Consider the following 15779-nt stretch of genomic DNA (forward strand, 5'->3'; position numbering starts at 1 on the left):
ATCAGTGGGTTAACGAAGAAATAGCAAGAGAAATTGCTAAATATATAGAGATGAATGAAAATGAGAACACAACATACCAAAACCTATGGGATGCAGCAAAAGCAGTGCTAAGGGGGAAATTTATAGCACTAAGTGCATATATTAAAAAGGAAGAAAGAGCCAAAATCAAAGAACTAATGGATCAAATGAAGAAGCTAGAAAATGAACAGCAAACCAATCCTAAACCAAGTAGAAGAAAAGAAATAACAAGGATTAAAGCAGAAATAAATGACATAGAGAACAAAAAAACAATAGAGAGAATAAATATCACCAAAAATTGGTTCTTTGAGAAGATCAACAAGATTGACAAGCCCCTAGCTAGACTGACAAAATCAAACAGAGAGAAGACCCATATTAACAAAATAATGAATTGAAAAGGTGACATAACTGCAGATCCTGAAGAAATTAAAAAAATTATAAGAGGATACTATGAACAACTGTATGGCAACAAACTGGATAATGTAGAGGAAATGGACAATTTCCTGGAAACATATGAACAACCTAGAATGACCAGAGAAGAAACAGAAGACCTCAACCAACCCATCACAAGCAAAGAGATCCAATCAGTCATCAAAAATCTTCCCACAAATAAATGCCCAGGGCCAGATGGCTTCACAGGGGAATTCTACCAAACTTTCCAGAAAGAACTGACACCAATCTTACTCAGACTCTTTCCAAACATTGGAGAAAATGGAACACTACCTAACTCATTTTATGAAGCTAACATCAATCTAATACCAAAACCAGGCAAAGATGCTACAAAAAAGGAAAACTACCGGCCAATCTCCCTAATGAATATAGATGCAAAAATCCTCAACAAAATACTTGCAAATCGAATCCAAAGACACATTAAAAAAATCATACACCATGACCAAGTGGGGTTCATTCCAGGCATGCAAGGATGGTTCAACATAAGAAAATCAATCAATGTATTACAACACATTAACAAGTCAAAAGGGAAAAATCAATTGATCATCTCAATAGATGCTGAAAAAGCATTTGACAAAATCCAACATCCGTTTTTGATAAAAACACTTCAAAAAGTAGGAATTGAAGGAAACTTCCTCAACATGATACAGAGCATATATGAAAAACCCACAGCCAGCGTAGTACTCAATGGTGAGAGACTGAAAGCCTTCCCTCTAAGATCAGGAACAAGACAAGGATGCCCGCTGTCACCACTGTTATTCAACATTGTGCTGGAAGTGCTAGCCAGGGCAATCTGGCAAGACAAAAAATAAAAGGCATCCAAATTGGAAAAGAAGAAGTAAAACTGTCATTGTTTGCAGAAGATATGATCTTATATCTAGAAAACCCTGAGAAATCAACGATACACCTACTAGAGCTAATAAACAAATTTAGCAAAGTAGCAGGATACAAGATTAATGCACATAAGTCAGTAATGTTTCTATATGCTAGAAATGAACCAACTGAAGAGACACTCAAGAAAAAGATAGCATTTTCAATAGCAACTAAAAAAATCAAGTACCTAGGAATAAACTTAACCAAAGATGTAAAAGACCTGTACAAAGAAAACTACATAACTCTACTAAAAGAAATAGAAGGGGACCTTAAAAGATGGAAAAATAGTCCATGTTTGTGAATAGGAAGACTAAATGTCATTACGATGTCAATTCTCCCCAAACTCATCTACAGATTCAATGCAATCCCAATCAAAATTCCAACAACCTACTTTGCAGACTTGGAAAAGCTAGTTATCAAATTTATTTGGAAAGGGAAGATGCCTCGAATTGCTAAAGACACTCTAAAAAAGAAAAACGAAGTGGGAGGACTTACACTCCCTGACTTTGAAGCTTATTATAAAGCCACAGTTGCCAAAACAGCATGGTACTGGCACAAAGATAGACATATAGATCAATGGAATCGAATTGAGAATTCAGAGATAGACCCTCAGATCTATGGCCGACTGATCTTTGATAAGGCCCCCAAAGTCACTGAACTGAGTCATAATGGTCTTTTCAACAAACGGGGCTGGGAGAGTTGGATATCCATATCCAAAAGAATGAAAGAGGACTCCTACCTCACCCCCTACACAAAAATTAACTCAAAATGGATGAAAGATCTCAATATAAAAGAAAGTACCATAAAACTCCTAGAAGATAATGTAGGAAAACATCTTGAAGACCTTGTATTAGGTGGCCACTTCCTAGACTTTACACTCAAAGCACAAGCAACAAAAGAAAAAATAGATAAATGGGAACTCCTCAAGCTTAGAAGTTTCTGCACCTCAAAGGAATTTCTCAAAAAGGTAAAGAGGCAGCCAACTCAATGGGAAAAAATTTTTGGAAACCATGTATCTGACAAAAGACGGATATCTTGCATATACAAAGAAATCCTACAACTCAATGACAGTAGTACAGACAGCCCAATTATAAAATGGGCAAAAGACATGAAAAGACAGTTCTCTGAAGAGGAAATACAAATGGCCAAGAAACACATGAAAAAATGTTCAGCTTCACTAGCTATTAGAGAGATGCAAATTAAGACCGCAATGAGATACCATCTAACACCGATTAGAATGGCTGCCATTAAACAAACAGGAAACTACAAATGCTGGAGGGGATGTGGAGAAATTGGAACTCTTATTCATTGTTGGTGGGACTGTATAAGGGTTCAGCCACTCTGGAAGTCAGTCTGGCAGTTCCTTAGAAAACTAGATATAGAGTTACCATTCGATCCAGCGATTGCACTTCTCGGTATATACCCTGAAGATCGGAAAGCAGTGACATGAACAGATATCTGCACGCCAATGTTCATAGCAGCATTATTCACAATTGCCAAGAGATGGAAACAACCCAAATGTCCTTCAACAGATGAGTGGATAAATAAAATGTGGTATATACACATGATGGAATACTACATGGCAGTAAGAAGGAACGATGTCGTGAAACATATGACAACATGGATGAACCTTGAAGACATAATGCTGAGCAAAGTAAGCCAGGCACAAAAAGAGAAATATTATATGCTACCACTAATGTGAACTTTGAAAAATGTAAAACAAATGGTTTATAATGTAGAATGTAGGGGAACTAACAATAGAGAGCAATTAAGGAAGGGGGAACAATAATCCAAGAAGAACAGATAAGCTATTTAACGTTCTGGGGATGCCCTGGAATGACTATGGTCTGTTAATTCCTGATGAATATAGTAGGAACAAGTTCACAGAAATGTTGCTATATTAGGTAACTTTTTTGGGGTAAAGTAGGAAGAGGTTGGAAGTAAAGCTTAGTTGTCTTTTTCTTACTCCCTTGTTATGGTCTCTTTGAAATGTTCTTTTATTGTATGTTTGTTTTCTTTTTAACTTTTTTTTTCATACAGTTGATTTAAAAAAGAAGGGAAAGTTAAAAAAAAAAACAGGGAAAAAAAAAAAGATGCAGTGCCCCCTTGAGGAGCCTGTGGAGAATGCAGGGGTATTCGCCTACCCCACCTCCATGGTTGCTAACATGACCACAGACATAGGGGACTTGTGGTTTGATGGGTTGAGCCCTCTACCACAGGTTTTACCCTTGGGAAGACGGTTGCTGCAAAGGAGAGGCTAGGCCTCCCTATGGTTGTGCCTAAGAGCCTCCTCCCGAATGCCTCTTTGTTGCTCAGATGTGGCCCTGTCTCTCTAGCTAAGCCAACTTGAAAGGTGAAATCACTGCCCTCCCCCCTACGTGGGATCAGACACCCAGGGGAGTGAATCTCCCTGGCAACGTGGAATATGACTCCCGGGGAAGAATGTAGACCCGGCATCGTGGGACGGAGAACATCTTCTTGACCAAAAGGGGGATGTGAAAGGAAATGAAATAAGCTTCAGTGGCAGAGAGATTCCAAAAGGAGTCGAGACGTCACTCTGGTGGGCACTCTTACGCACACTTTACACAACCCTTTTTAGGTTCTAAAGAATTGGGGTAGCTGGTGGTGGATACCTGAAATTATCAAACTACAACCCAGAACCCATGAATCTCGAAGACAGTTGTATAAAAATGCAGCTTATGAGGGGTGACAATGGGATTGGGAAAGCCATAAGGGCCACACTCCACTTTGTCTAGTTTATGGATGGATGAGTAGAAAAATAGGGGAAAGAAACAAACAGACAAAGGTACCCAGTGTTCTTTTTTACTTCAATTGCTCTTTTTCACTCTCATTATTATTCTTGTTATTTTTGTGTGTGTGGTAATGAAGGTGTCAGGGATTGATTTAGGTGATGAATGTACAACTATGTAATGGTACTGTGAACAATCGAAAGTACGATTTGTTTTGTATGACTACGTGGTATGTGAATATATCTCAATAAAATGAAGATAAAAAAATTAAAAAAAAACACTGTGATGTTAAAAAATAAATAAATAAATAAATAAAAATAGGAGCCATTGCTTGTACACTTTGGATGGACTGTATGGTATGTAAATATATCTCAATAAAACTGCTTTAAAAAAATCCAGGGAACTGCACAACACAGTGAACCCTAAGTTAAACCATGGTCTATAGTTAATAGCACAGTTATAAAAGTGTGTTTTCATCACTTGTTACCAATGTACCATACCAATGCCAGGTGTTAATAACAGGGTGATATATGGAAACCATGTATTTTATGCACAACTTTCTATAAATTCACAAGTTTTCAAATTAAAAAAAAAAACCTGCACAGGAATGTTTATAGCAACTTAATTCCTAATTGCTGAAAACTGGAAGCCACCCAGATACCCTTCTATAGGTCAATTTATTAACAACCTTTGGTACATCCTCACAAGGGAATATTATTTAGCATCACAAGAATCAAGGGTATCATGTCATGAAAAAGCATGGAGAAAATTTAATTGCATACTGCTAAGAGAAAGAAAGTCTGCCAACTATATGACATTCTGGAAAAGATGAAACTATAGAAATAGTAAAAAAAAAATCAGTGGCTGCCAGGTTTGGTGGGGGGGGAGGATTAATATGGGAACAACAGAGAATTTTTGTAGCAGTGAAACTATCTGGTATGATATTGTAATGGTGGACACATGACATTATGCATTTGTCCAACCCATAGCGCTGTCCAACACATAAATGTGCACCCTAATGTAAACTAATATGGTATCAATATTGGTTCATGAATTTTAGGAAAAGTACCACACTAATGCAAGATGTCAATAATAGGAAAATCTTTTGCCAGGAGAGTAGGACAGTGGGAGCAAGGAGAGCAGGAAGAAAATGGGAACTTTCTCTACTATCTGCTCATTTTTTTTACATTAATCTAAAATAGTTCTAAAAAATAAAGTTCATTAATTTAAGAAAAGAATACCTCAATATTGTAAAACAGAGTGTATTTTTTCCTAAGGCTGCCATAAGAAAGCACCACAATGGTTGCTTAAAAGAACAGAAATTTGTTCTCACAGTTCTGGGGGCTATAAATTTGAAACCAAGGTCAGCAGGGCCATGCTCTCTTTGAAGTTTCTAGAAAAGAATCTCCTTGCCTCTTTTAGCTTCTGGTATTTGCCAACAGTCCTTGGCGTTCCTCGACTTGTAGCAGCATAACGGCAATTTCTGCCTCCATCTTCACATGACCGTCTTCCCTCTGTTTGTCTCTGTGTCCAAATTTCCCACTTCTTATAAGACACCAGTCATGTTGGATTTAGGGCCCACACTAATCCAGTATGACTTCATCTTAACTCGATCACGTCTGCCAAGATCCCATTTCCAAATAAGATCATATACAAGGGTTTCAGGTGGACATGAATTTCAGTGGACACCATTCACCCCAGAACACAGGGTATTTGTGTTCCTCCTTTTGCGCCAATGAATCTATTCAAAATGGTTTCTTCATATTAAGCTGCAATTAAAACAATATATACTGGGGTGGTATATAAATATATATATCTGTAAACTCATCAAACTATACATCTAAAACGGGTGTGTTTTCTTCTTTGTGATGTGTATAGCTCAATGAAGTTGAATATATTTACATATTCAATATATATTATATCTAAACATAATTCTCATCACTGTTGGCATGCCCCAGGGATCGATCTTTGGATCTCTTCTCTAGCTACTCCCCTCACTCCCTTGATCATCTTATCCAGTGTCATCGCTTTACATACCCTCTATGCCAGTAATGTCCAATAGAAAGATAATGCGTATGTGGTTTTAAACTCTTCCATGGCTCCTCATTTCATTCAAAAGTCAAAGTTACATGACCTCATCTCCAGTGACCTCTCTGCTCTCATCTTTCTTCTCCCCAGCTTGCTCCCTGCCAGACTTACTAACTTCCTTGCTATTTCTCAAAGATTCCAGGCATGCTCCATTCTCAAGGCACTTGCACTTGCTCTCCCCTCTACCTGGAATGCTGTTACTCCAGCTATCCTCATTCTCCCTCCCTTACCTTCCTTCAGTCTTTGCTGAAGTGAGGCCTTCCCTGATCATGCTATTTAGAGTTCCAACCCTCTCTCATATCCTAGATTCCCTATTTTTTCTCTTTCCTGTTTTTTTTTCCCATAGCACTTTTATTACCCTATATATTGATTAGTGTTTGTCTCTCTCCAGTGGAATATAAATGTTCTGTGCGAGGAGGGCTTTCTCTTTGTTTTGTTCATCTCTATATCCATTGCACCTAGGACAGTGCTTGGCACCTAGTAGGCACTCAATAAATATTTGTTGACTGAATAATACAAAATTCGTCAGAATTGTTTATAATAATATTAAGAAAGTATGCAATAAAAAGACACAAAGGCACTGTTCTTATTTTTAAAAATTGCTTTACATATGTTATATTTTACAACAAACTGTAAAAATACAAGATATCTGATTTTATCTTAATCTATTTTGTTCTTTCTGTTTCAATAGGAAGTGAGATCTGGTAGGTTTGTACAGGTTAGTGAGAAATACTGATACATCCCAGAGTAATTTGGGCAGAGAATGAAAAAATATTTACTGGCCCCCCCTGAGGAACTGGGGAAAAATGTGGAAATGTTGGGCATCCACACCTGGGTTATTACTGGTATTCTCACAAACACTGAGGACTAACAATTTAGTAGACTGAGCCCTCAATCTTGGGACTTGCCCTTATGAAGCTTGTTACTGCAAAGGAGAGGCTAAGCCTACTTATAATTGTACCTAAGTGTCACCCCCAGAGAACCTCTTTGGTTGCTCACATGTGGCCCTCTCTCTCTAAGCCAACTTGGCAGGTGGACTCAGTAACCTCCCCCCTAGGTGGGACATGATTCCCAGAGGTGTAAATCTCCCTGGCAACACAGGATATGACTCCCAGAGATGAATCTGGACCTGGCATTGTGGGATTGAGAAAATCTTCTTGACCAAAAGGGGGAAAAATGAAACAAAATAAAGTTTCAGTGGCTAAGAGATCTCAAATGGGGTTGAGAGGTCACTCTGGAGGGCATTCTTATGCACTATAAGATATCCCTTTACAGGTTTTAGTGTACTGGAATAGCTTAGAAGGAAATATCTGAAACTGTCAAACTGCAACACTTGATTGCAACCTTGATTCTTGAAGATGATTGTATAACTATGTAGCTTACATGGTGTGACTGTGAGATTGTGAAAACCTTGTGGCTCACACTCCCTTTATCCAGTGTATGGGTGGCTGAGTAGAAAAATGGGTACAAAAACTAAATGAAAAATAGGGTGGTGTCCAGGTTTGGATGTATTATGTCCCCCAAAACAGCATGCTTTTTGTTGCAACCTTGTGGCACAGACATATTAATGTTGCTTAGGTTAGAACCTATTGATTGTTTCCATGGAAATGTGACTCAATCAACTGTGGGCAAGACGTTTGATTGGATAATTTCCATGGAGGTGTTACCCCACCCATTTAGGGTGGGTCTTAATTGAATCTTTGGAGCCCTATAAAGCAGCTGACAAACAGAAGGAGCTCAGAGTTGTAGTTTACAGAGACATTTTGAAGATGGCCATTGAAAGCTGATGCTTTAGAGAATGCCATTTTGAAACACAACATGGGAGCAAGCAGATGCCAGCCATGTGCCTTCCCAGCTAACAGGTTTTCCAGATGCCAATGGCCTTTCTTCAGTGAAGGTACCCTTTGTTGATGGACACTTTATGGCCTTAGGACTGTAACTGTATAACCAAATAAACCCCTTCTATAAAAGCCAATTCATTTCTGGTGTTTTACAAAACAGCAGCATTAGCAACCTGGAACAGGCAGGATGGAGGGATGGAATGATTTGGGTGTTCTTTTATACTTTTATTTTTGATTCATATTTTTATTCTTTTTGGTGTAAGGAAAATGTTCAAAAGTTGACTGTGGTGATGAATGCACAACCATATAATGGTCCTGTGAACAGCTGATTGTATGCCATGGATGATTGTATGGTATGTGAATATATCTCAATAAAACTGAATTTTTAAAAATGCAAAAAAATGAGTCCAGATTATTACAGAAACTAGAGTCTGGAGGAAAAGATAATGGGTTTTGTGTTTTCTGAAATGGCATGGTGATAAGAAAGGTGTTTGAATAATTTTGAAGAATCAAGGAAACCTTAAATATTGTTCTGCTATGGGTGATATATTTAATACTGAATAAGTGGGGGAAAAACTAGTAAATTGATAGATCGTGTAACTTCCAATATTCTTGCTGTTACCAAGCAAAAATATTTAACAGGTATATCCAATGGCTTTATTTTTTACTGCTATCTTTGCCAATGCAAGAAATTATTATTTTTGAACACTTTGTCCACACTATGATGTCCAGGAATTTCATTTAATGAGTGTGGAAGTGAAATCCATGTATTGTTTCAACACTTATCATGGATCTTCTCAAATAAAACAGTATAAGCAAAGCTTGTGGATATTGACAATACTAGATGGATACCTATTGTCATACTTGAATACAGTTTTACTGACCTACAGTGTTGATTCAAGATTATTTAACAAAATATCAAATTATTTATTCAAATATTAGTAGCAGAAAGAGAAACTTAATTTTATAATGGTAACAGGTTTGACTAGTGAGGTTTTTATTGATGCTTTGATTAAATCTGTATTTAGATAGTCTCAAAGAAAGCAGAGAACTATTTTTGCTTTCATTTCACTGAGATTGAATTATTTAGTTGGCTGTCTGTATTTTCAAATTCATTCAAGGTTAGCAAAACCCCACTTTCTTTGTTGCTTTATAGGTACTACCCAATCCAAATCATTATAGTATTAGGTAAACATGCATGTATACATAATTGGAGAAGTAAAATTCCATTTCTCTCTTTTCCAAACACTGAACAATAGTCCTGAGTTGACTAAGATTGGAAAAACGTAAGTCAGTCTGCCCCCACTGATCAGGGAAGCAATGCGCCTCTGTGTGGCTTAGACTGGGTTAAATGAGCACCCCTGAACCCAACCTGTGGCTAGCAAGGGAGTGGAAGCACTTATACTGATTGGCTCAGACCAATCAAGGCCCAAAGTAGAAATGTGGATTGTGTGATCATAATTGCATCTATTCTGTTAGAAAAGAGAAAATGAGGAGTTTAAAATTACCTGTGAACAGGTGTTTTTTTTTTTTTTTACTTCAAAAGAATGAAACATTTAATGACTAGGCAAGTGATATTTCTGAAAGAAATGCTTATCTCAGTTGGCTATTTTTGCTGAGAACCCTACTCACTACTTTGGACCTGGATATGTACATTGGTTCTTGATTCCAAATAGCACCTGGCTTTATTAAAATTGGTTTTAGTAGTTCATAATAAATCAAAAAATATTTTGTTCTTTGTAAAATAAAAATAATTAATATTGTTACAGATATTTTGATAGCATGAAAAATTTTAAAACATGAATCCAATTGTAATCATTTCTGGTTGCAATTAATTTCCCAGTGAAACTATTTTTGTTGTATGGTTATCTACTTTAATCCAAATGAGCATTATGTCTTGAGTTCCTGTTGGAATTCCAGCCATAAGCAATAATTTTTGAAGTGTCCCTTGTTCAAATACTTGGAAATGCTACTTAGTCTATTGTTCTGTGGAAACTACTCCATCTCCTTGGTCCTTTATTAATTTTCCAATTCGGCAACCTTGTAGGATGACTTGCTCTTCTTCCCATGATTTGTGAATGTAAGAGAGCCCAAATCACTCCTGCCTTGCTATTGTGTTGCTTTTCTTGTAGTAGTTACAGAGCAGTTTTCATTTTTTCCTTCTCAGTGGATTCACTCTTTGTATCTAATCCTCAACGGGTATTGACTTCGGTTTCAGATTTATCTTGAAATAGCTGTAAACGAGTCAGTTTGTTTTTTACTTCTTGTCTTTTTCACAGTGTTTCATGTGAAAATCTTTTTGAGGCTTTTCTTTCCCTGTAATTTGGACCGGTAGTCTGTTTGAAAACTGTGACTGAAGTCATCCTAAATGTTAAATTCTTCCCTTAGACCCTCTTTGCACCAGCCCAAAATTTATACATATATAACATACATATTTATCGTTATGTGAATATCATATTTGTACATATTTATTGATATATTTGTTCATCGTAACAGATTCTGAAGTCTGTTAATTAGTGCTTTGAATGACTAACACGTATTCCATTATATATACACATACACACATATAAATATACATACATGTACACACACATACCCTTTTGTTCATTGCCCATCTTTTAACATGAATGGTTTCTGCCACTGCTCCCCTGCCTTTGTCATTCACTCTTACCTTAGCTGCCTGCCACCTGGCCTCTCATCACCGCTTGACAAAATCTTCTCATCTAAATGACACCATCATGTTCAGTAACCTCTCCTCAGTGCTCATTATATAACCCCTTCATTGTTCCTCATCTCCTTCCTCTTGAATTTCTTCTCCATTACACACGTTTTTGGCTTGGTCTCTGTAATGTGATGAAAGGGTGGGGCCTAAGGCAAATATTCTGCTTTTCCCCTTCCTCTTTGCAGGCTAGTTCTGTGTCCCTACCTCTAGCTTCACAGTTTCTTAAGTGCATAGCTAGCAGAATGTTCTGCTATCCTCTCAAACTTAACATGTCTGAAATACAGTTCATTATCTTCCATAAAGATCTTCCCTAGCTTCTCTTGTTCTGACAATGATGTGAAAACCTGAATCATCTTTGTCTCCTTTCTTGACTTCACATCCACATTCCATCAATCACCTAGTCTTCTTGATTCATTCATTTTTAATCACCTTTTATCCTTAGGGTTGTTACCCTTAAGATTCATTTTCTATTCTCATATTAACTCCTTATACTTAAAATCCATAACTTCTCACCAACAAGTCAGCCTTAAGCATGCTTTCCTGTTCCTTTTCTTTTTCCCCTATGCTCCATCATATTGCAAATATTAAAGGTTCAGTTTTTGGTTATTATGGATATATGGTGGTGGTGGTGTGTGTATGTGTGTACCTGTAGCTTCTATCTTTCCCTCAATAAATAATCTTTTTTTCCTATTTCTGATGATATATGTAAGATAAAATATCTTAGTAAAATTTATGATAATATATTTAGTACTCCTGTCTTTTACAAAATTTGGATTTATTTTTCTTCTTGTTTGAATGCTCACAAGAATAATTTCAGTGTAGGTTTTTGAGTGGCAGGAATTCTGAGGCCTTTTATATTTAGAATGTGCATTGCTTCCTCTCATTTTATTATATTTTATCTATAAAGCGTTCAAGTTGTAAAGTTATTTTCTTTCAGAATACCTTGAAAATATCACTTCATTGTCTTTTTGTACTGGTGTTAATGCTATGCCATTTATTGCTAATTTAATTCTTGTTCCTTTCTACACAATCACGTCATTCTGCCTGGATGTGTTGATCATTTCTCTTTGCTTTTTTTTAAACAAATTTTTATTTTGAACTTTAAAATGTATACATAACAATGATAACTTTCAAAGTACAATTTCACAAGTAGTTAGAGAGAATAGTTCAAAGTATATCGTGGGTCACAGTTCCACAACTTCAGCCACTTCCATTATTGTAAAATATAACATACATACAGAAAGGTGTCACCTCTCAATGCATAGCTCAACAAGCAGTTATACAGGTAATTTAAAAAATTATTATGGCTTTCAGTTCCACAGATTCAGTTAGTTCCTTATTATGCAATACAAGGTATATACAGAAAAGTGAAGACTTTCAAAGCACAATTCAATGAGCAGCTATAGAGCAAATCCCAAAGGATGCTATAGGCTACAGTTCCACCATGTCATTTACCTCCTTCCAGCCATTCCAACACTCCAGCATCCAAAAAAGTATATATATAATTACATGAAGTTTCAGTATACATAGATCTTTGTTAAATCTTATCTTGTCTGATGCTACCCCTTCTTCTCACTTAATCTTTTTCTCCATTTTCAGGGTGTCTAGGCAGTGAGCACCCTAACTTGTTCATATTGAAAGGGGGTGTCAACAGTATGGGGAAGGGGGCTTCATATGATAGTTGATCTTAAAGAGGCTGTTACCTCTGAGATTAGGATTTCTCTGGTAAAGAAACACTCTGGTAGATAAAAGTTTCTGAAAGATAAAACTTAGTGAGTGAATCTTTTATAGAATCTCAAGTAGGGACCTAGATCTTTGGGGACTAGTTTTGGTAAGTGCATGACATACAGTGGCCATTTGGGATGTCTAGCTGGAGTTTGCATAAGAGAAACATTCAGGATAGCCTCCCGACTCTATTTGGGATCTCTCAGCCCCTGTGACCTTAGCTTGTTGCCTTTCTTTCCCCCTCTTTGGTCCCATAGGCATTTTCAGTCCCTCACTGCCAGGGCCAGGCTCATTCCTCACTTTGCTTTTAATAGTATCAATTTTTACCATAATATGTCTAGGTCTGACACTTAGTAATCTTTTTTTATTTATTTTTGTTTATTTATTTTTAAATTCATTTTTATTGAGATATATTCACATACCATGCAGTCATACAAAACAAAGCACACATTCAACTGTTTACAGTACCATTATATAGTTGTGCACTCATCACCATAATTAATTTTTGACATTTTCATTACCACACACACAAAAATAATAAGAATAAAAATTAAAGTGGAAAAGAACAATTAAAGTAAAAAAGAACACTGGGTACCTTTTTTTTTTCTTCCCCCATTTTTCTACTTATCCATCCATAAACGAGACAAAGGGGAGTGTGGTCCATATGGCTTTCCCAATCACACTGTCACCCATCATAAGCTACATTTTTATACAATTGTCTTCAAGATTCAAGGGTTCTGGGTTGTAGTTTGATAGTTTCAGGTATTTACTGCTAGCTATTCCAATTCATTAGAACCTAAACAGGGTTGTGTATATTGTGCATAAGAGTGCCCACCAGAGTGACCACTCGGCTCCTTTTGGAACCTCTCTGCCACTGAAGCTTATTTCATTTCCTTTCTCATCCCCGTTTTGTTCAAGAAGATGTTCTACATCCCACAATGCTGGGCCTACATTCCTCCCCGGGAATCATATTCCACATTGCCAGGGAGATTTACTCCCCTAGGTATCAAATCTCACGTGGTGGGGGAAGGCAGTGATTTCAACTGCCAAGTTGGTTTAGGTAAAGAGAGAGAGCCACATCTGAGCAACAAAGAGGCATTTGGGAGGAGGCTCTTAGGCACAATTATAGGGAGGCCTAGTCTCTCCTTTGCAGCAACAGTCTTCCCAAGGGCAAATCCTGTGGTAGAGGGCTCAGCCCATCAAACCACCAGTCCCCCATGTCTGTGAGCACATCAGCAACCATCGATGTGGGGGAGCCCAACACCCCTGCATTCTCTGCCAGCTCCTCAAGGGGATTCTGCATATATTTTTTTCATTTTCTTTAATTAACTTTTATTTTAAATTAACTATATCCCAAAAAAAAATTTTTTAAAAGATATACAATAGGGTGGGGCAAGATGGCAGACTGGTGAGCTGTAAGTTTTAGTTACTCCTCCAGGAAAGTAGGTAAAAAGCCAGGAACTGTGTGGACTCGACATCACAGAGCAATCTGTCTTTGGGCATACTTCATACAACAGTCATGAAAATGTCGAACTGCTGAGATCAGCGAAATCTGTAAAGCTGATCTCTCTGCCCTGTGGACCTTTCCTTAATGGCCCTGGTTGCTTTGTCTATTAGCATTTCAATAACCCATTAGATCTCTGAGGAGGGCCCTTTTTTTTTTTTTTAATCCTTTTTTCCTTTTCTAAAACAATTACTCTAAGAAGCCCAATCAGAAAGCTTCAAAGAATTGCAATTTGGGCAGGTCAAGTCAAGAGCAGAACTAGGAGAGCTCTGAGACAAAACGCAATAATCCAGTGGCTGAGAAAATTCACTAAACACCACAACTTCCCAAGAAAAGGGGGGTGTCCGCTCACAGCCATCATCCTGGTGGACAGGAAACACTCCTGCCCATCGCCAGCCCAATAACCCAGACTGCCCCAGACAACCCAGTGTGACGGAAGGGCTTCAAATAACAGGCACACACCACAAAACTGGGCATGGACATTAGCCTTCCCTGCAACCTCAGCTGATTGTCCCAGAGTTGGGAAGGTAGAGCAGTGTGAATTAACAAAGCCCCATTCAGCCATCATTTGAGCAGACTGGGAGCCTCCCTACACAGCCCAGCAGCCCAGAACTGCCCTGGGGGGACGGCACTCACCTGTGACATAGCACAGTCATCCCTCCACAGAGGACCCGGGGTGCACAGCCTGGAAGAGGGGCCCACTTATCTCATCAGTGCGTTTGGAACAGATGACCAAACTGAAATCTGTAAGCAGATTTTGACTAAAGGAGAGGTTCAAGTATCAGATAAAGAACGGCACACGCAGCTGGAGCAGATGTTTAGGGACATTGCAACAATTGTAGCAGACAAATGTGTGAATCCTGAAACAAAGAGACCATACACTGTTATCCTTATTGAGAGAGCCATGAAGGATATCCACTATTCAGTCAAACCCAACAAAAGTACGAAACAGCAGGCTTTGGAAGTGATAAAACAGTTAAAAGAGAAAATGAAGATAGAACGTGCCCACATGAGACTTCGATTCATTCTTCCAGTGAATGAAGGGAAGAAGCTGAAAGAAAAGCTCAAGCCATTGATCAAGGTTATAGAAAGTGAAGACTACAGTCAACAGTTAGAAATTGTATGTCTGATTGACCCAGGCTGCTTCAGAGAAATTGATGAGCTAATTAAAAAGGAGACAAAAGGCAAAGGTTCCTTGGAAGTACTCAATTTGAAAGATGTGGAGGAAGGAGATGAGAAATTTGAATGACATTCATCAGTGTCTTCAGCTATAAAACACAAAAGTGTTTTCATTTCCCATGGTACTGTTTCCTTTCTGTGGCCCGCCAAATACTTGTTCAAACTGTTTGACATTTTCCATCTCTGGGTTAAACATCTACACAAGAGGACTTTCCTACATCAGTTTAATAATGTGGGATTAATTTAGTTTTAATTATAAATTGGGGTGTTAGGGTAAAATGAAAAATCCAAGATACGTAATCCAGACTGACATTCTGCTGTCTCATAACCTTTATTTGAGGCAACTCTTGTGGATGTATAAAGTCAACAGGTTTGCACATTACAGTAAGTAATATTTGGGGGATGTGTCTGTGTGACAAGAAGGGAGCATTTGCTGGGAGAAAAAGCATAATGTATTATTTCTGCTCAATGAAATGTGTATATAGGGTTAACTGAATTGTAGCCTAATATAAAAGTTTGAATGAAGACTTCCTGATTATCTGAAAAATAGATATATGGTAACAGTACAGGACTTAAATAATTTTCATTGAACATGCTGCCATGACTTAGATTATTCTTGGTAAAAATAA

At 37.7% G+C, this 15779-nt stretch overlaps 1 protein-coding gene across 1 annotated transcript in view; it reads left to right on the top strand.

Annotated features, from left to right (window-relative positions):
- Positions 1 to 15263, top strand: part of LOC119525941 (ribosome maturation protein SBDS-like) — a 46898-nt gene extending 31635 nt beyond the window's left edge. Inside the window, exon 2 of the mRNA XM_037824724.1 lies at positions 14656 to 15263. Coding sequence (XP_037680652.1) covers positions 14656 to 15220 — 565 coding nt within the window. The 3' untranslated portion in view covers positions 15221 to 15263. The remainder of the gene's footprint in view (positions 1 to 14655) is intronic.
- Positions 15264 to 15779: the final 516 nt, after the last annotated feature.

The sequence above is a fragment of the Choloepus didactylus genome (genome assembly GCF_015220235.1).
Source record: "Choloepus didactylus isolate mChoDid1 chromosome Y unlocalized genomic scaffold, mChoDid1.pri SUPER_Y_unloc2, whole genome shotgun sequence".
NCBI lineage: Eukaryota > Metazoa > Chordata > Mammalia > Pilosa > Megalonychidae > Choloepus > Choloepus didactylus.